This window comes from Jaculus jaculus, chromosome 5 (genome assembly GCF_020740685.1).
Source record: "Jaculus jaculus isolate mJacJac1 chromosome 5, mJacJac1.mat.Y.cur, whole genome shotgun sequence".
In the NCBI taxonomy this organism is placed as follows: Eukaryota; Metazoa; Chordata; class Mammalia; order Rodentia; family Dipodidae; genus Jaculus; species Jaculus jaculus.
Window position 1 is genome coordinate 8,832,661 of NC_059106.1, and position 20,900 is coordinate 8,853,560.

Sequence of the window (20,900 nt, forward strand, 5' to 3'; positions counted from 1 at the left end):
CTAGAGCACCGCCGTGAGTTTGAGACCAGCCTGGGCTAGATGATGAGTTCAAAGCCAGCTTGGATTATAAAGTGAGATCGTGTATCTAAAAAAAAAAGGGGGGGTTTGAGGGACGATCCCCGCAGAGTGGACTGGGACCCTTCCTCGCGCACGCGCAGGGCGGCCCCTCCTGCTCTGCGGCGAGCCCAGCGCCTGCGGGGTCGCGCAGGGCCCGGAGCGCGCGCGCGCGCCTCCCGGGGCCGCCACCTGCCGCTCCCGGGGCGCGCAGGGGGCGGGGCCGAGTCTCCATGGCAGCGGCGCCCCGCCCCCAGGCTCCGCCCCTGCGCGGCGATTGGTCGCCCTTTGCTCCCTGACCTCGCCGCCGGGCCGCCGCTTCCTGCCGGGCGCCGAGCGCCTCCCGCCCGCCCGCCTGCTCTCCGCGTCCTCCCGCGCCGCCGTCGCCGCCGCCGCCCGCCCGTCCGCCCGCGCTCCGCCAGGCTGCCCCGGCGGCCGCGCCGAGAGCGAGGATGCGGCGGCGCTCGCGGATGCTGCTGTGCTTCGCGCTGCTCTGGGTGCTGGGCATCGCCTACTACATGTACTCGGGGGGCGGCTCCGCGCTGGCCGCTGGCGCGGGCGGCGCCGGCAGGAAGGTGAGTGCCGCGAGGCCTGCGCGCCCGTCCCCGTCCCCGTCCCCATCCCGATCCCGGCCCGGCCTGTGCTGGGGGGTGGCGGGGAGGAGGGCGCGCCGTGCCGCGCCGCCCAGCCCGCGCTGCGCCCCGGGAGAGACCCGAGCCGGACCCGGGCGCGCGAGCCAAGTTTCCTCCCAGCCCGCGGGGCCGGTCGAGCGAAGCCGCCCTTGCCCCGCACGCCCGCGGGCTGTGGGTCCCGGGTCTGCTCGCGATCCTGCGCGGTGCCTTCGGGCACCCTAAGCCACGTACCACCCCCATCCCCGGGCTGGGGCGAGCGGGATCCAGCGGAACCCCTTGCGCCCCGGTCAGGACCGCGGTCCTGCCAAACCTTCTCTCCCCAGCGGTCAGTAGGCTCCCGGCTTGCGGAACACCCCGCTCCGGGCTGTCGGGACCCTCCGTCCCACCGGAACCCCTGCCCCCGGATCCTCGGGACCACAGCAGTGCCTGACCCCAGCGATCCGGGCTGCCGAACCGCCCGGTCCCTGTACCCTCCGCCCTGGCCTTGGGGGACCTTGGTCCTGCCAGACCCCCCTCGCCCCACGCCGCACTCCGACCTGGCCTCCTGCGCGGTGGGTGTTTTCGGTGGGCCAGGAGCCAAGAACCGAGGGGTGAGGCGGTGGGAGACCGCTCAGCCTGGGCACTCAGAGGGAGATTCGTGAGGTCCTGGCCTGGGCGTTGGTGCTGTGGTCTTTCCGGGTGGATTTGTGGTGTTTTTAGTGGCTCGCTGAACCAGCTTTCTCTTTTTTGAAGTCCTGTACCCCCCATTACCTGAGGTTGAATGCTGCGAGACCGAGTGGAGGGTGGACCGTGGCAGAGGAAGCTAGGGGACGCGTTCTGAACAGACCCGAGGGGACTGACTAATGCAGGCTTTATTCTTCCAGTCATTCCCGACTGCAGGTGTGGAGGGAAGTAGGTGGGGGTATCTTACCCGGCACTTGGTAGATTTCATGTGTTCATTTTCTTAAAAAAGGAAACTGTCTCCACGTGCTTGGCCGGTGTGTGGTTCTGACATTGAATCTCAGCCTTGCTGAGAAGATGGGTGTGTGCAAAGCCCTCGTACATGTTCTTGAGTCAGGAGCGAGCATTCCTTGGCAGGGACTTGGTCCTTTAAAAACCACAGTGGTGCTAAGCAGGAGTGATTTGTGCAAACTTTACTTCCCAGTGACTTCCCCTGCCTTGGGCACAGCTTGGCTGCTGGCGAGGTGTGAGAATGCTTTCTCCCGTTCACACAGAAAAGTGAACTGAGAGACGCCCTTGGATGAGCAGAGGTGCTTAGCAAGGGGCTGTGGAGCCAAGAGGAAGCTTCCCCCGCGGGACTTGGGACTTCCACTAGGGTGCCCTTGCTGGGCGAAGTTTTCAGTGGCTTCTTGAATGTCAGCTCTGTCTTTGAAAAACCCAGGAACTCCTGGTGGCCTGGTGAAGACCACGCAGGACAAGGGAGGGAATACATTATCTACGTCTTGGTGACTTGGGATTCTGTGCTGTCAGTGAGACATCAGATGCAGCCCTTGCCCATCAAGGTATGATAGATACAGCGTTCTTCCAGTAGAGCAAGAGGTGTGTAAAGGTGGTGACTTTGGAAATTGCAGTAGCAGACTATCCCAGGGGGATGCGCCCTGATGTAAATAAAGGTGTGTAGTGAAGGAGGCCCCCAGAGAATGGGGCCAGTGAAACCCTGTTGTCATGAATTCCTAATCTGTGAGAAAACTGTTTCCTCTTGTTTCTGTGGGTTTAGACTCTAGAAGGCTCTCCACAGTTAGTTTGTCCTCATGATAAGAGAAAGCGTGTTGTTTGTTTGGCTTGCACAGCAGAGACATGACTAAAAGTGGAACTGGAAGCCTGTAGATTTTCAGAGATGGATGGAGTAAATTCCCTCTCATGTCTTGTCTGTCTTCAGCCAGTTTCTTCAAGCCCCATGTTCTGCTCACCTCCTGTGGGGCACTGGCCCTCAAGCTTGTACTTTGGGGATTGTTTGAGTGTCCGAGGGCAGCGCGCCTGGATTTCTGCTGTTTCAGCAGCCCGACCCGTGCCCAGCACTGTGTGCCCTAACTGTTAAAGCACTCCTGTCAGAACTGCCATTCCACTGGATAGAACCCAGAACACGAGCTTACCTTGAATTGCAGATTGAATGAACTAAGGAGTAAGTGCTGTAAACCCCCTGACAGCATATGCTGGGAAACCCATGGCTTTGTGCTGAGGTAATCTGTGTGTAACACTGCTTCAAATCCCACTTCATTTTCATTTGTATAGGCATCCCCCATATATGGTCCTTCCCCCTAAATTGATGATTAGCCCTTCAAGAATGCCATTCCTTTGAGCATCTTAAATACTGTGAAGCTTTAAGCACGTCAGGGTCCCCTGAAGCCCAGGTATACTGGTAGTGGATGGGTTGGCTGAGGAAAGAAAGGGATTTGTGTTGCTAGAAAGCTGCCTGTGGCTAAAGTGTGGTCCTGTGGGCGGACGAGGAAGGGCTGGTTCTTGGTTGGAGAATGGCGAGACCCTGCCCAGGCTCCATGCATGCTTGGGGGTTCAGCTTTGCGCTTTTGGGGGGCTCCTGTACTCTGCCCTTGCTCTGGACACCAAGTGGGAGGAGTCTGAACTTCAGGTGTTTGCCAGAGGCATTGGAGAGGGTCTGGGGGTCCTCTGGGGGAGTACCCAGTAAGGAGGCTGTCGAGTGTAAAAATGAAGGACTGTGGGACTGTGCTGTAGAGCCTTCACGTGGCAAGCTGATCCACCAGTTCTTCCCTTGGCTGATGGAGGGAACCAGTACCATTTTGAGCAGGTAGTTAGGCACTCAACAGAAGATGATGGCAAAGTGTCCTAACTGACACTGAGTGACACCTTCTCTTCCTTTTTGTTTAGTGGCCCTCACTTATTGCACCCTCTGACCCTCAATTCTCTCATTGTTATGGTAGAGATAAGCATCCTTACCCTGTGGCCTTTTATGAAGATATATTATTCATTTATTTGAGAGAGAAGGAGAGGGGAAGGCAGAGAATGGGTTCCTCAGGGCCTCCAGCCACTGTGATTGAACTCCAGATGCATATAACACCTTGGGCATCTGGCTTATACAGGTCCTGGGGAATCAAACCTGGGTCCTTTGGCTTTTCAGGCAAGTGCTGTAACCACTAAGCCATCCATCTAGCCCTCTTTTTTTATTTTTAAGATTATGAAGAAATAAATTGGCAAGAGAAAAACCCTACAAAATCTTAAAAATGGAGTGAGCCAGTGATCTTACCTTGTTTTGGTTTCTGGCAAACTGTGGCTCTCCATATCCCTCTGTAGACCTCTGAGATAAGTCTCATGGGTTCCTTTGGGGCTTGCACTTGAAACTTTGATATTGTTAGTGACTTCTGGGGAAATCCTGGCGGCACCCGTGCCAGCTCTGTCTACCTGTGGTATCACCATGGGGTTCTGATAGCCGGTTGCCAGAAGAGAAAGTGGGTGAGGCTTGCGGCTTGCCTTGGGGTAAAGTCCATGGGTGGTGTGGCGATGCCTGTGAGCCCCGGGGGCAGACTCTGGCTCCCACTCGAACTGCTTTCTCATCAAGAGACATGTCTGGTCGCTGGAGGCTGATGTGAGGCTGCCGGGTAGTCACATAGGTATCTGCAGGTCTGAGTGTGTGCCCCTGGTGGGGAGGGGGAGTTGAGGGGACTCTTTGTCACTAGTGATAAGGGTGCAGTTTAAGAAAGGCCATTTGTGAGCTGGAGCGATGGCTTTGCCATTAAGACCCTTGCCTGTAAAGCCTAAGGATCCATATTTGACTCCCCAGGTCTCATGTAAGCAAAATGCACAAGGTGGCACACACATCTGGAGTCCAATTATAGTGGCTAGAGACCCTGGCATGCCAATTTTCTCTCTCATAAAAAGAAGGCCAGTCTGTTGGGCTTGCCTCAAAAGAAAAACCAGAAAAGCCATTTGCGTGGGCGTGGTGGCACACCCCTTCCTTCCGAGCACTTGCGAGGTAGAGGCCGAAGGGTCAGGAGTGTAAGGACGTCCTTCACTGCATAGCACATTTTAAGCCAGACGGGGCTACATGAGACCCTGGCTTAGCAGCTAAAGGTGCTTGCTTACAAAGCTAGGTTTGAGTCCCCAATACCCATGTAAAGCTGGGCACAAAGTGGCAAATGCATCTATGATCCTGTTGCACCTATGACCATGGAAGGAAGAGCCAGGAGAATCCCAGGCTTGTGGTAAGAGACCCTGTGTCAAAGGAGGTGGGGCGCAGGCAGCAGCTCTGACCTACACACACACACACACACACACACACACACACACTCACTCACACACACACACACACTCACACTCACGCACACATTATAAAAATGCAATAAGCGTTGTGGTGGCCCGCTAGGGAAAGCCCATTGTAGCTGCCTCTGTACTGTAAGATAAACCACCTCCTTACGGAAATAAAGTCCCCAGCTCCGCAGCTCTGTGGTGGCTGCCTCCGCGTGCTCTAACACAATGGAAACAGATTGTGACCGATAAACAGTACAAAAATAATGAGCTGTGTCCCGAGCCCCCCAGCAGAAGTGAAAACGAAGCTGTCAGTCCCCCTGGTATGGGGTCAGCTTGCTCAGTGGGCCCACCGTGGGGTGGGTTAGCAAGGCTTGGGAAGGTTTTCTCCCACGGGCCTCCAGCCTACTGTGATGTCCCTCTCCTGGCTTGGGAGTGAGGGCGGATGGGGTAGTGAAGAGGTGTGTGACCAGAGCTGTGTGAGAGGTGGATGGAAAAATGGTTGGCGGGGAAGATGGATGGAAGGAAGCATGCAGCTTCTTGCTGCTGTGGAGAGGCTCAGGTCATTGGGGAGGGGCAGGGTATTTTGGGGAGGAGCTCAGGTCCGTGCAAGGCTGTTGCCCTGCCCACTGTCATGTTCCGAGGCTGTGCCAGCAGTTGCTGGAGGCTGGGGTCTGGACAGAAGGTGCTTCTGGGGAGACCCTGAGCAGTCTGCTGGAGGCCGAACTGAGCCCAAAGCCAAATTCTGGGGAGGAACTGGGGCTTCGGTCAGACTTGCGCTCCTGGGGTCTCGTTCTTTCTCCAGGTGCATCCTGCTCTGGGAGCTGTGCTTGAGGGTGACACTGAGACGTGCAAGCTGGGTGGCGGGGACTCTGCTGCCAGGCCACAGAATCTGAGAGTGAAGGTGGAGAGGACACCTTGCACCCCATGATGGTGAGGGCTTTCTTTCCATGCCTCCGTCTAGAGTCCCCAGCGTCCCCAGGCTCCAGGTGCCCTGTCTGTCCTTGGTACCCCTTTCAACTTTAGTTACTATGGGAGCCCTTCTACTGGGAGGGCCCTTGGGCTGGGTCACTGGTGCCAATGCCGCCTTGCCCATGAGCCCTGGCTCCCTGTCCCTGTGTGGTCTGTACTGCTTCCTGCCTTCCGCAGAACTCCCCATGGGACTCCCGTGGCCGTGACCGGCAGGGCCTGATGGAGAGCTGCTTTGCCTACCAGGCACTGCTGCTGTGATAAATTGGGCAAGCTCCTCCCTTCCCCCAGCACTCTCCTACCCTGGTCAAGGGACTTGACCTTATTCTGTGTGGGAAGACACCCTGACCTTTGGCCCTGTCTGTGATCTTTAGGACTAACCCCAGGTTTGGAAGTGCCAGGAATGCGTAGCTTAGGCAAAAAAGCCTCCTTGCATTGGTGCTTGGCCAATCACATTTCCAGGAAATTAAAAAAAAAAAGTAGGTCTTAGCACTCATCAGCTGGGCCCCCACCCCTTTCTTAGGTTCCCACTCTTGGCATGGCTCTGCCCCGGCCCAGAACTTTCCCTGCACAGTCCAGGCTGTAACGCTGGCCCTTCTGCGCTTAGTCATGTCCAGCAGTGTGGGCCTGGGTAGCGTGTGTCATTTTGAACAGATTGGGTTTCTTAGCATGCCAGCATGTAGACAGGCATGATTCATCAGGGCTGGATAGAGAAAAACAAGCGCTCTTACGTGGAATGTCACTGTGGGTCTGGATTCTGAGCTGTCCCAGGAGCCCCGTGCGGTGCCCAGACGGGCCCTTCCCTCACCGATCATCCTGTCCTGGAGGACTGTCGCCTGATGGATGGTCCCTTCCCTTCCATTCCTACCTCCCAGAAGCACCCTATGGGGCAGGCAGTCTTCCCCAGGCCTCCCTGCTTTCACCAGGTCCGGCAGGGTGGGCAGTTTCCTGTCTGTCGGCAAGGAGGAGTGTGTGGGAGGGATGGGGCAGTCCCTGGATCGGGATGCGTGTCTTGGCAAGGACCACAACTCGTGGGGGCAATGGTTGCCCTAGTTTGAGGTTTGGATCTGCTGGAGGGTTGGTGTTTGGATCTGCTGGATTCTTTATGGAATCCACCCTCTGCATTATGGGACATTGTCAATGTCTGGCCACTAGCGCCCCCAGGTTTTACCAGATGGGGGGCAGAATTGATTCCCCTGTTGTGGGCACTAGTAACTTTTTTTTTTCCCTTCACTTTTGTGGCTGGGTCTCAGGAGAGAGCTGCCCTGTGGGGTCTAGGGTGGAACCCCTTGAAGAGGTGCCATGTGAGCTGTGTTTAAATCTGTGAAGCCCTCGCCGGGCGTGGTGGCACATGCCTTTAATCCCAGCACTCGGGAGGCAGAGGTAGGAGGATCGCCAAGAGTTCGAGGCCACCCTGAGACTACATAGTGAATTCCAGGTCAGCCTGAGCCAGAGTGAGACCCTACCTCGAAAAACCAAAAAAAAAAAAAAAAAAATCTGTGAAGCCCTTGTGTGGCATCTTTTGTGTGCCAGTTGGGTTCTAAGAGCACCCATTATGCTGCCGAAGGAACCGGCGCACAGCGAGGGCGAGGCGCTCTCTCAGGTCGCAGGGCGGGTTGAGGCCATGGCCTCCTGCATGCCCGCAATTGGAGGATGTAGCTGCGCTCTCTCCCTTGGCTCCCCAGGCCCTATCCTTGATTGGCAGGACCTTCTCCTGCACTGCTGAACCGTGACATCAGGAGGCTCCCCGCGGCCCACGTGCTCAGCAGGGCTCTGGTGGCAGTGCCAGGCTGTTTGCCTTTTGGTTTCTACCTGTTGCTCATTAGATTCACTCTTCCCCTCAGCTCCAGGCTCACTGCTGCCCCTCTGTCAGGAATGGGAGTGACACCAGACTGTCTTTGTGTCTCTTGAGACCTGTTGTGTGCCTGACATGACTTGGTGTCTGGAATCCATCCGGGAGCCCAGCAGTTGAAAGGTCTCTGTGCTCATGAACTTTTTACCCCACTGTAGACAGCAGTGGGCATAAAGGCAGGTGGCAAGGCGCCCAGTGCTGGGAAACAATGGCTGTGGGTTGCTGCAGGTCACAGAGAAAAGCCTGCATGTGAGGCAGTCTCTGACTCCTGGGCTGACCGGCGTTCCACAGTCCAGGCTTCGTGCAAGGACTCGTGTGTCTGGGAAGTGTTGTCCCTGTACACGGCCACCCCCAGTTCTCCATTATCGGGCCATCTTTGGGAGTGGCAATGGTTAGGTGGGGGCTTGTCCATTCATGAGTACAGGAGGCTGTAGGTCAGAACCTTCTTGTGTACCACTTTGGGGAGGCCATGTCGGGGATCAGTGCCTGTGGTGTCTGTGGAAAACAAGGTTAGAACCGTAGCCTCCTTGGCTGCAGCTACTGAAAGAGGCTTGCTGGTGGGAACATGTCTCGTACAACTCCCCAGGTGAGAACAGTCAGCTGCTTTCCCAGGACAGAAATGTCCCTCGGAGGTGGGGCATCCATCGGGTGCTGGTGGAGGAAGCTGCTGGAATTACCTTGCATCAGCCAAGGATAGGCAGTGTGGGGCTCATGGGTGTCGGCCCCCAAGGCTGGCCCATCGTGACCTTGGCTTCCATGCTCTGGAGAATTGACAAGCTTTGGAGGTCTTTTTTCTCAGCCAACACACCCCAGGATTGGAGCTCTAGGAGCTGGTGCAAATTAAAGGCCTTTGTTCAGAGCTGCCCATAAATTAAGCACACTCTGATTAGGCCTCGGGTAAGTGTAGACGCTGGCGCTGGCTGCCACAGTGGCAGGCTACCTGCTTGGTCCACAGCGTGGGACGCCTACAAGCCTTGTGGTCCTCATCCCCCTGCCTCAGGGGTTTCCCGTCAGCCCACATGCTGAGCCTTTGCTCTGTGACCTTCCCGAAGGCTGACTTCTTGACTCCCTGTGCCTCACCTGGCCTCTGTCCCGTGAATCCCTGAGCTTTGTCTTCCCAGCTCACTTTTGGTCATCACTAGTTTCCTGCCATCTGGAATATTCTTTTTTCATCAACTCCAAGATGGCATTATTTGTAAAATACTTTGTATTTTATGTGCCACTAAGAAAGAAAAAATGCTGTCCATTGAGCCAAGTAACATGGTTTCTTATCAGTTAACGTTTTTATTTTCTACTTATTGAAAGAGCTCTTTCAGACTTAATTAGACATCGATTTTTCCATACATCTGTTTTGTGAACAGATACGAAGGGAACATAAGTGGAATATATTGGGTAAGGTATTCTTAAAACTTTTTCCCAGGCCAGCTACTCTGAGTCACTTTTTGCTTTCACAAGCAGTTGTCTACTGCGCCACCAAGTGCGTTGGCTTGATAGTGGTTCCCCGGAAAAGCCCCCCGAAGCACTCGGGGCTGCTGACCCCGGACCCTTAAGACAGCGTGGCGTTTGGGTAACTAGCTAGGCGTGGACTCTTGCCCACTTCCCACTTTGCTGTCCATTCCCATGCCACACTTATGTGATTTCTAGGATTATTGTTTTTGGATTTTCTCGTAAGCTCTTGCCATGCGTCTAGTAGGCTCAGATGTTTGAGGTGGTCATGCTGTATGAGGGCCCTTATTTGGTCCACAGCAACTTTGGATGTCTTTGGAAGATGAAGTCCCCCCCCTTTTTAAAAAAAAAGCAAAGAAAATTTTAATTTTTGTTCATTTTTTTATTTATTTGAGAGCGGCAGACAGAAAGAAAGAAGCAGATAAGAGAGAATGGGTGTGCCAGGGCCTCCAGCCACTGCAAATGAGCTTCAGATGCATGCACCCCCTTGTGCATCTGGCTAACGTGTGTTCTGGGGAATCGAGCCTTGAACCGGGGTCCTTAGGCTTCACAGGCAAGCACTTAACTGCTAAGCCATCTCTCCAGCCCAGTCCCCCCCCTTTTTTTGTTAAACTGTGGGAGCATCTCAGAATGCATCAGTCAGGGTTCGGCTTTTCCTAACTTGTGTGAGAGCCGGGTTGGCTTCTAAAGAGAGAATGGCTATCTTCTGGTTTGAGTGAGTCCATCAGTCGATGCTCACATTGCTCCCAGAATCCTGATAAATAGAGGTACTTCCTGCTTCTGTGTTTTTCTTTTGAGGTAGGGTCTTGTTCTAGCTCAGGCTGATCTGGAATTCACTATGTAGTCTCAGGCTGGCCTCAACTCTCAGCCATCCTCCTGCCTTGGTGTGTGATACCATGCCCAGTGGAACTTCTTATTTCTGAGAGCAGCTGAGAAGCACGCGTCCTCATGGGAACATGCTGGGACATTGCCTATGTCAAGGTCACCTTGGGACTAGGTTGTAAAGGGCATTCTCTTTCTGCAGGCTTTTTCTAAGGGCCAGCAGGTTTTGAGAAGAGGCCCACCTGTGGGTCGGGAACACTTGGAGGCTTTTTCAGGGCTGCTTCAGAAGTCTTGAAAGATCCCGACAGGAAAGTGTCTACTGTTTGTCACCTTTTATTCCCTTGTAAGAATCATCCTGTGGCCTTGCGTGCTCCTCTGGGATGCTCCAGGTGGCAAGAGCGTGAGTCTGGGTGGGTGTGAGTCACTGACATCGCAACTTTGACTCAGAGCCCTTCACCTACCAGGCTGCTGTTGGACGGTCAGCCCCGCTTCGCAGTTGTGTATCCATACATCTGGCTCTGGGCCAGAGCCTTTCCTTATCCCGGCTGGGAGGTGATTAGTAAATCCATATTGTACCTTTTTGTTCCCCCAACAGGATGCTATGGCGGAAGTCCCACGTGTTACGGTATATTTGTAACTAGAGATTTTGGCAGGGACGTGCTTCTGCATATATTCTGTGAGGTGTAATTCCTGGTGACTTCAGTTTACATCAGCCTTGTCGCTGTGGTGCCAGGAAGGCTTCAGAGGCCTTGCTATTTGTCTTGTTTCTGGGCAGACTCACAGCCAAGCTGGGCTGGTATTTCTTCCTGCATTCGCATGTGAAGGTTCTGGCAGACCTGAAGGTTACCAGGATGTCCCACAGTCATGCTGTGACAAAGTCAGGCTGAGGTTTAAGGGCCCAACAGCTGCCTAAAATAAGACTTTGGGGAAAGCCGTTACTGGTTGCCCCACTTTTCAAGCCGTGTCCCTGATATGTCAGGTACAAATGGCAGGTTTTACTCTCCTGGACACAGAACCACAACCCCAGGCCTGGGAGGTACTGATTACGGGGTACCTTCCTGGTGATTGTCTGTTTAGCCTCCATCAAAACCGCTGATATGGACCAGCAGGAAGCCAGGATGGGTGTAGTCTGGGTTCTTGGGTGGTCTGAGCACCAGGCTCCAGGTTGGGCATTGTAAAAGGGGTGTGGCTCTGGCTGCCCAGCCTCACCGATGGATCGTTCTCTGCTCATTTGCAACAGGGGACTCTCTACTTTTCCTTGGGTAACTTAGAGCCCCACAGCAGTGTGCATCAAGGAATAGTGTGGAGCCCTAAGCCTCTGCTAGGGAGGTGTGAACTGGATGGCCTTGGTTTAGGAAGGGGTGGAATGTACCTCCCCTTTCCAGAGCTGAGCCTTCACTGACTTGGCTTTTGTAGCAGTGGCATTTGCTGTAGTTTTTCTCCCAAATAGGCAGTGGTCAGCATGGGTTGGGCAGTGGTCAGCATGGGTTAGGCAGTGGTCAGCATGGGGTAGCATTTGCCTGCACTGACCCCGCTCGGGAAGGATGTTTCCAATGATTGCACAGCACACCTTTGCCCGCCTTGGAAGGTAGCAGGGGCATTGCCCATGTGCTGTTGCTGTCCGGAAGCAAAGCATCCATCAGTGCTGTTGGCTGAGAGACAAGGGAGGCTGCTGTGTGGTCCAGATCGGGCTGCCGGGACCCGTGCACAGGTCTGCTATCTGTCATGATGTCTGAGGGCACTGTAGTGGTTGGTTTGCAGGCAGTGTTTGCTTTGCCACCTGGCCACCGAGGTGCTGGTGCCAGTAGGTCCCAGTGCTCGGTGTTGTCGGGGCAACTCCTAAAATCACCAAGTGGGTGTCGAACAGTTTTGTCTGTCCCTGGCCTTGCTGTGTGACAGAGCCCAGGACACTGCACAGGAGCTGGCTCTGGATCCCCTCTCTGGGGCTGGTGGCCTGTGACAGAGAGAAGGGGCAGGCCTAAGCGTGAGCCACGCGGCCTGGGTTTGAGCCAGGGTGCCTGGGTGTGAATTGGGCCTTCCTGCGGGTCTCTGTGTCCTCAGGCGAGTCGCTTAGTCCTGCTGTGTGGTTTCTGCCTGCCTCAGTGATTATTCAGTGAGGAACTGCTCAGAACGGTGTCTGGTGTACACGCAGCGAGTGCCCAGCAGCAGGACAGCTGTTAGTGTTAAGTGGCACTTTAAAGGTGGGGACACGGGTCTAATGCGTCCGTGAAAAGCCCACCGAGCCTCACAGCCTCCACACTGCAGGGAGGTTGCCTGCGTGACAATTTTGGAAGGAGTAGGGGTGACAGGACTCCTGTATCCGTGCCCTGTCAGGTGAGGCGACAGTCCAGAGGGATGGTGAGCTGGCCTGGCATCCCCTTGTGAGAGTCACTCGGGCCTGACGCTTTCCTACCGTGCTGGCTTTCCAGAGGATCTTTTCCCAGTCCCACTCCTTCACCTCCGGTAGCTATGGAAAATTACACCAGAATTTTTTTTTAACTGTGTTTCGGTATAATTAATTTAAAAACTCTAATTGGCAACATCTTGAGCTATCTAAGTGGCGCATGCTGCTTGAAAACTTTTCTGCCAGGTTGTAGCTGGTAAACGTTCTTTTTGTTCATTCGTTCAAGTTCGTGTGTTGAAAACTAAACGAGTGCCATGCAGAAGACAAATGAATACTCGTGGTGACACAGTGCAGCCTCCCCTCAAGGTCCGAGGCCGCGTTCTGTCCATCAGCTCTAGGCTCGCACAGATGACCGATGCCCTCATTGAGACGGTGCACCCCCACTTTGCAGGTGAGCCGACATTGCTAAGTGATAACACAGGCAAGAAGAGCCCAACATCAGGTTGCTGGCGGTGCCGCCTGGCTGAAGCGCCAGGTTGACCTGGACTGACTCTTGTGCTGGACAGGGCTGCGGTGTGGTCAGTGAGTGATGGGTCAGGAAGCATGGGGTGGCCAGGCCTATGTGCTCGGGAGAGACTTGCTAGAGCAGACCAACAAGTGCGTTGTCAGGCAAGGAGGGCTGCTTTCTCTTCTTTCTTGGCCCCTCTCCCTCTCTCGGGCCACCTGGCATTGCCTTAGGTCTGGAAAGGTCCCTGTTGTTGTTAAAAGAGGCTGGGAGTGTCTTGCGTGGGCTCTGTTTCAAGGTGTCCCCTGAGTCAAAGCGCAGTGACAGTCCTGGGGTGCAGCGCAGGCCTGATGGATTAGCGGGCAGTTCTAGTCCACTGATGGGCCAGTTTACTGCGTGGGTGTCTGGTTTCCCTCCCTGGTCCTACAGATGTTCAGGCTGGTCATGGTCTCTCATGGCCTCCAGAGGTAGCCCACCCTTGAAGTCTCTCAGTGTGATGTGCCTGTCCCTCCTGGTGCCCCCTAGGTCTCCTGCCTCCAGATGACCCACCCCTGAGGTTGCCCCCGCACGTCATGCCCCCCACCCCCAGGTGGCTCCCCTCATCCCTTGTGCATGGCTAGGCTGGGGGAGAGCCTTGCTTAGGCACCTTCTGTTACTTATGTCCTCCAGGAAGCAGGTGGAAGCTGTTGGCTCTCAAAAGAGGGAAGCCCAGCCCCAAAGCTCTGCATGTGGAGAACAGTGGACAGAGCTTGGATTTCCTGGCTGGCAGGAAATCGCAGGTGGGAAGACAAACAGTGAGTGCCAGCTCACAGCCAGCGACAGAGCAGGAGTGAGCCGACGCAGCCTCCACCAGTGCCTGCAGCGCCCAGAGCTTGCAGGCGGACACGGCCCAAGAAAGCCGCTCTTGCCTTCGGAGACTGCCTGTGCCATTGGAGGCACCCGGTGCTGGAGGGGGCCCACTCAGGCTTTGGCTTCCTCGGCATCAGCAGTGCAGGCTCCCGCTTTCTGCCCGGCCCATCTGGTTGGTTGGGACCAGCCGGAGCTGCGCATGGCTTCTGAGTGCTCCCTTGAGGAGGCTGGCTGCCCTCCCGCCTGTCTCCTCCAAACTGTATTTGAACTTAAAGCTGTAGGAGAGGGGCACCGCCAGATCTTAGATGCTGGCATTCATGCCCCGTGGGGTCTGGGTCATTTTGCTCCTTGTGCTGGGAGCTGCTCGCTGAGGTGGTCTCGCTGGGGCATCAGCATCGTTTCTGGGGTGAATCTGGCTTTTTTCTCCAGGAGCACTGGCAATGAGGGAGTAGGTGAAACAGGGATGCTTCCTGTCCTCCAGAAATGCTTGATTGCTTATTGTCCAGGCTGGGTCCCTGGACAGATGGCATGTGGAGTCACTTCAACAGGGTAGGGAGGTGGAGGTAGCAGTGAGTGATCATGCCTCCTTCCTGACTGAGGGGCACGGCGCAGCGCCTCTTGTCCAAGCAGTTAGCCAGTGGGGCTGGTGCAGGTGGAAGGAGAGGAGGCCAAGAGAACGTCCTCCGGCACGACCAGCTCAGTGCAGGAGATCGTGCTTTCTCCGCTCTACACAAGATGGGCGGCGCTTGTTAGTCCCAGGAAAGCAGCTGTGAGCTCTGCTCTTGCTTGTCACATGGGCTCACCCCACTTGGAGAGTCACTTTTGCAGGACTAAGAGCTCCACTGCAGACTGGCCTCTAGGAGGGGGGCCATCAGTAACTTGTTAGTCGACCGTGTTGGCCCACAGCGCTGTCTGCTCATTTTGTGCTCTCGGGGACCACTCAGGCGCTCCTGGAGCTGCAGTCCATGTTGGGTTCAAGCTTTAGCCCTGCCATTCACCTTCACCCACCCGGGCCTCAGGTGTCCTTGAGGGGAAAGATGTAGATCATGAGGGTCACTGCTGCTGAAGGCTTACTGTGTGAACACTTGCCCTGTGCCTGGGACACCCAGACTGTAGGGAAAAGTGCTCCATAACCTGTGTGTGGTCTCCCCCACCTGGAGGGATGAGAGTGACACATCTTGCCTGGCAAACGTCCTGACTGGCCAGCTGATGCCTCCTCTTCTGTTCCCAGGTTGGAAGCCAGCACCACCTACCATAGCCCCTTCCAAAGGGCAGGAGACTGGCCTGCTGGGGCATGCCTAGCCTCTGAACTTTAAGAGCTGCTTATCCTGATGCCCAGTGTTAATTATTGAGTTTTACTAATGAATACACGCAGGAGAAGGAATCCCTGTCAATTGCACTTGAGCCCCTGTGTTTAGATGAACTTCCAAGGCCTGCAATTGCCTCCGACGGCTGCCATCCCCTCTCCTGCACCCCATATCTTAGTTGTCCTTGTAGCTTGCTCTACTCTTTGTTCCTTCTCTGTTAGCCTCCATTATGGTCTGTGGTTCTCAGTCTGGCTGTACTTAGGAGCATGTGGGCAGACCCTTAAACTGCGGAGACACAGGACTGACCCCAAGTGGTTCAGTAAGCAAGTATGGCTACTCCCCACTTGGATGGTTCTGCTGGGGTCAGGTATGGGAGAAGCTGGCAGAGGCATGCTGCGGCTCCATCTCTGGGGACCCCTGCTTAGGTCAGAGGTCTGTGTGTGTGTGTGTGTGTGTGTGTGTGTGTGTGTGTGTGCGCGTGCTGCATCTTGTGGCCCTGAGCTGGACCTGGATTGTCCATGATAGGTAAAGAGAAATTTCCCTTTTAATAAGGTTCTAATTGCTGAGCTGCAATATTAACATGTGCTTATCTGCAGTGATTGGACTAAAGCAGCCTGATCCTTGCAGCTTAGTCTTCTGCTTAAGCATGTGCTTATGCCCATCTTATCAGGGGACCCTGAGGGCAAGGCGACTGGATGAGGCCTGTCTGCCGTCTCTGATCCCCCTTTTCCCTCTTCAGCTCCCTTCTCCCATTCTCATCAGGCCCGCTTTCCCACACATCGAGAATGGACGGGAACAACTCAGTGTCTGTTTGCTGATCTCAGCTGTGTGGTGAGTGACTCAAGTCACTTTTTCTTTTGGGTTTGATCTGCACGGGCTCTCCTGCTCAGACTGCCCGTGACAGCTGGTGAGGGCTCCCGCAGTGAGTGAGTCCTTCTTGCATTTGACAGTTTGTTGAGATACAGACAGAATGGCTCCTCCTGCTATTGCGGTGCTGGAGAACCTCAGAATTATGCTAACTGCAGTCGGGAGCTCAGAGTGAAGAGGGACAGACAGTGACAGGAAGAAAAAGAGTTTGTTTGGTATCCTGAAATTCTAGCCCGGGGGCAGAGGAGGCTTTGGTAGCTTTATATGCCAAACCTTCATTGTCCTTCTCATCCCCGTTGCTGACCCAGACCATTGAGGGTATTCAGCAAGTGTTCTACCATCAAACCATGTCCTCAGCCCTTTAGACTCCTAATGAACTGTCTGCCCATATTGTTAAAGCTGCGAGCAGTTTATTCAGAAGATACCAGGTTGAGATGACGATTTTAGTCAGAGAAATCGCATATCCTTTCAATTGTGGTAAAATACAGTTTATCTTAACCATTTATTTATTTATTTGAGAGAGGCAGACAGAGACAGATAGATAATGGGCACACCAAGGCCTCTAGCCACTGCAAACAAACTTCACAGTTGTGTGTGCCACCTTGCGCATCTGACTTTGCTGGGTACTGGGGAATAGAACCTGGGTCCTTTGGCTTTGCAGGTAAGTGCCTTAACCTCCAAGCCATCTCTGCAGCCCTTAACTATTTATAAGAGCGCAAATCAGTGTTTACATAACCATCACTACTCTCTATCTCCCAATGCACAACTACCCCTGTTGAACAACAGCCCCTCCCCCTACAGTCCTGCACCCTTGTTCTGTCTAATGAACTTGGTTCTCTTGGTGCCTTCTGTATGCATAACATAACAGTCCTTTGTGGCTGGCTGGTTTTGCTTATCATGTCCTGAAGGTGAACGTCTGTGAGGCCTGTATCAGAAGTCTGTTCTTTCCTTAGGGCTGAGTATTGATGCTGTATGGACAAAGCACGTTGTCCATTCATCTGACAGTGGAAACAGGTTTTCCTCCTTTGCAATTATAAATAACATGTGCCTTACACTTTCACATTAAGATGAAATGTAGTTTGCCTTTAATGTCTAAGGAAATTCTAAAGTATCTTTTTCTAGTATAGAATTGCAGTAACATACTAGATATACATTGTGTTATTAACACCTCTGGTTGCTGACTGGGGCAGTAAATATTCTAAATATTGAGTTGGCCTCTACAAAGTAGTTAATACAACTAATTCTACTTAGGTTTTAGAGATCAAAATGAATTAATATGCATAAATTTACTGTAAAAAGGAGCAAATAAATATTTGTAATTGACCCCAGATAGATGACTAATTCTGAATATTGACACCAGATAACATCATATTCTTATTTATTGTTTGCATTCTGTAAATATTTGTTAGAGGTTTGTTATGATTTAATTTTAGAAACCTCAGGCCCTTTACTCTTTCTTTTTAGCCAAGACTTGAATTATCTCTTAAATTTTTTTTCTATTTTTATTTTTATTTATTTATTTGAGAGAGAGAGAGAATAGGTACACCAGAGCCTCCAGCCACTGCAAATGAACACCAAATGCATGTGTCACCTTGTGCATCTGGCTTACATGGGTCCTGAGGAATTGAACCTGGGTCCTTTGGCTTAGCAGGAAGTGCCTTAGCTGCTAAGCCATCTCTCTAGCTCCTTCCCCCTCCCACCCTCTCTCTCTATCTCTCTTTCTCTGTCCCTCTCCCTCCCTTCCTCCCAGCCAGGTGGCTGCAAATCTAAATTGCAAACAAAATCCTGAATATATTTGGGGCCATTCATTCAAACTACCACACAAAGGTAACTGGGGAGTTGAACCTAGGTCCTTGGACTTTTTAGGCAAGCACCTTAGCTGCTAAGTCACCTCTCCAGCCCTTGAACTCTCTTGAGGCTGGGTTTGAATACCACAAAGGTTCCCTAGGAAGAGGGTGGAGGGGCGTGTTGAGCTGTGCACCCCTGGTGCCTGCACGGATGGCTTCCTGTCTCCTCTTCCCCTTTTCTTTGCTCTCTCCATCCTTATCCAGGGTATGGTCCATACAGTCACCACCATTCTTAGGCCATGTGCACAAGAATTGTGTGGCTTGTTGGTTTGCTGTATCCATTTCCAAGATGTGTTCATTGAGCGCTGACTGTATGCACAGTTGATGAAATAGGAGGTGAGACATGGAGAAATTCACCCTAAGACCAGAAGGCTAGAGAGACATCCCCAGTGACAGGGCATGTGCCCACAGTAGCTGGTCCTGCCTCCAGTCTGGTGTTCCTGTGCATAGAGCTTCCCACCAGGAGCCTGAGGTTGGAGCTCTATCAGCCAATGCCTCCAGTCCCAGAGGGTTGGCCTGTGGTCTTTCCTAGCTCTCTGCAACATGGGCCTGTGTCTTTGGGATTCTGTGCCAAGTTTCTCACAACAATCAGCATACTGCTGTGTGTCCTGGATCTCCACCTCTGCTGCTCTGTCCAGGGAGACCCCCTCTCCCCCAAAGCTCTCCTTGTGTCCCAGGCTGTGATTCCTGAGGATCGCCTGCTGGTGAACCTGGTGGATGGGGGCAGGTACCCCATTGCCACACCAGGTCAGCACTAGTGTGCCTTCAGAAGATCTGTTGTGGACACTTGAACTGTGTTGTGGTGTGTTCCTGGGGGGGAATCCCCAACCTTGTGGAGGTGGTTGCCAGCAGGCTCTCACCCTCCCATGTGCCCGAGGGAGGTGGACAGCCCTTGGCTGCTCTGCAGACGGTTTGGCTGAGTTCAGGCAGGCTCAGTTCTTCCTCTGGTTCTGATCTCTGCAGGAAGGGCCACCCTGCCCCGACACCCTTGTCCCATGTGGCTATGAGACCCCCCCCCAATCTAAGGAGCTGCTTTCCATGGGCCTGTGGTCTTGGTCACTGCACAGGGAACTAGTGAGTTAAAGGCCTAGGCTCCTTCTGGGCAAAGGCCACAGCTTCTCTGTGGACGCGTTCCCAGCTCCTTGCAGTCTAAGGCATAAAACTGACATTCAGTGAATGATTAAAAGTGAAGAGTCAGGTCCTGGCAGCAGTTTTAATTCACTACCATTCCAGGCAGCCTGCCCAGACACCATGTTTTCTAGATTTTTAAGGTGTATTTAAGTGTTTCTTAAATAACGCTGAAGGATGTGGGTGGAGCTGACCCAGGTCTGCACCAGCTGTGAGCAGGTACTGGGCAGGTTGGGGACACGTTTCTGTCACTCAGGAGCAGTTCTGGGGGGCGGAGGCTTTGCTCACTCAACACTGCAGACCAGCAGAGAGAGCTGGGAAGCTTGCTTGAGGTCACAGAGCCTTTAAATTGGGAGATGTCAAAACACAGGGCCATGCGTGTGCATGTAAATATGTACAGATATGTATGTGCAGGTTCACATGTATCCACAACGTTTAAATGCATGTGTGCATATACACTTAGGACCCGCAGGGATGTATTTGTGCACATGGGCGTGTATATGCTTTATACACACCTAAATGTGTGATATCTAAGGATGTCTCACTGTAACTCTGGCTTCTGTGATAAATGTCAAGCAGTCACTCACTTGCCCCTTCCCTCCCCTCCCCTCCCTTTCCTTCTTCAGATGGGTTCAGCCCTCTGGCCTGTGTCCAGCTCCCATCAGATGTCCTGGCTCTGGCCCCCATGTGCCTGTCCCCATACACATCTCTCCTGAGAGCATCCCGAGGAGACCCAGCGGAGCTCAGGAGCACCAGGCCTGGCCGAGCAGGCCTGGGCCAGAGCACTGAGGGCGTCCTCCTGGAGCAGGGCTCTGCAGCCTGGTGTGGCGACTTTTGTTTCTCTTGAGAATGATTTTCTTCGGAAGGCATAAGGCCTTCTCCCTTGGAGTTTGGTGTTACTGGGCCTGGGAAAGCTGGAGGAGTCCCAGTTTTTAGAGAGATTTAGGGGTCAATTTCCTTATCTTCCTTTCTGTCCCTTTGCCTGAAGAAGCACAAAGGGCTGGAGTGAAGATGTCGCTTCCCAAATCATCCGTTATAGTAGTCCCTCAATGCTGTCTCTGCTGGTGCCTGCGCAGTTCCCTCCACCACCATCTGCACCATGTGAAAGGCCAAAGGCAGAGAGAGAAACAGATGTATATAGAGAGGTAGAGATAGAAAGAGAATGAGAATGAGTGTGCCAGGGCCTCCAGCAAACGAACTCCAGATGCATGTGCCACTTTGTGCATCCGGCTTATGTGGGACCTGGAGAATTGAACCTCTATTCTTAGGCTTCACAGGCAATTGCCTTAACCACTAAGCCATCTTTCCAGCCCAGCGGGTACGTTTTAAAAGCTTCCCACACTGAAACCTTACTTGTTCTCTTAGAAGAGGGTACTTTTCCTTCCTGAAAAACAAGCTTGACTCTTCCTTTTAAAGTTAAACAGAGGGCTGGAGGGATGGCTTAGCAGTTAAGGCACTTGTCCGCAAAGCCAAAGGACCCAGGTTCAATTCCCCAGGACCCATGTAAGCCAGATGCACAAGGTGGCACATGTGTCTGGAGTTTGTTTGCAGTGGCTCCAGGCCCTGGTGCACCCATCTCTTTCTCTCTCTCTCAAATAAATAAATAAAATTATTAAAAAGAAATAAAATTAAGCAGAGATACCAGATGAAGCTGGCCGCAGGGTAGGTCTTCAGAGTCTGGTGTCCCCAGCATAGTGGCCATCCCACCCGGGCTGTGGATGTCGGATGAGTGACAGGGAACTCATGCCAGAGACAGACTAACAGCTTCAAAGAATTGTAGTGACTTTGGTCTTGAGTCAGGCTGTGGCTCTGAAGTGAGAAGCCGAAGTGGATGATTCATGTTTACAGCCTCAAATTCCAGGTTCAGTTTCTGGGAAGAGTTTGTAGCAGATGTGATTCTGTGGGGAGTTTACTCCCCACAGCGCCAGTCTGAGATCCTTGAAGTGTTACCTGTTTGAAAGGCTAGATGGAAATTGTCCCGAGATCTAACGGGAGACTGTGTGGGGTTATTGGGACAAGCACCACTGTGTGACAGCTGTCCAGCATGACAACTCAGGACC

At 53.4% G+C, this 20,900-nt stretch overlaps 1 protein-coding gene across 1 annotated transcript in view; it reads left to right on the forward strand.

Annotated features, from left to right (window-relative positions):
- The first annotated feature begins 496 nt into the window (after positions 1-496).
- The window catches only part of Galnt2 (polypeptide N-acetylgalactosaminyltransferase 2), a 121,107-nt gene continuing 100,703 nt past the window's right edge, over positions 497-20,900 (forward strand). The window contains exon 1 of the mRNA XM_045149558.1: positions 497-629. Within this exon, the coding sequence (XP_045005493.1) occupies positions 507-629 (123 nt within the window). The 5' untranslated portion in view covers positions 497-506. The remainder of the gene's footprint in view (positions 630-20,900) is intronic.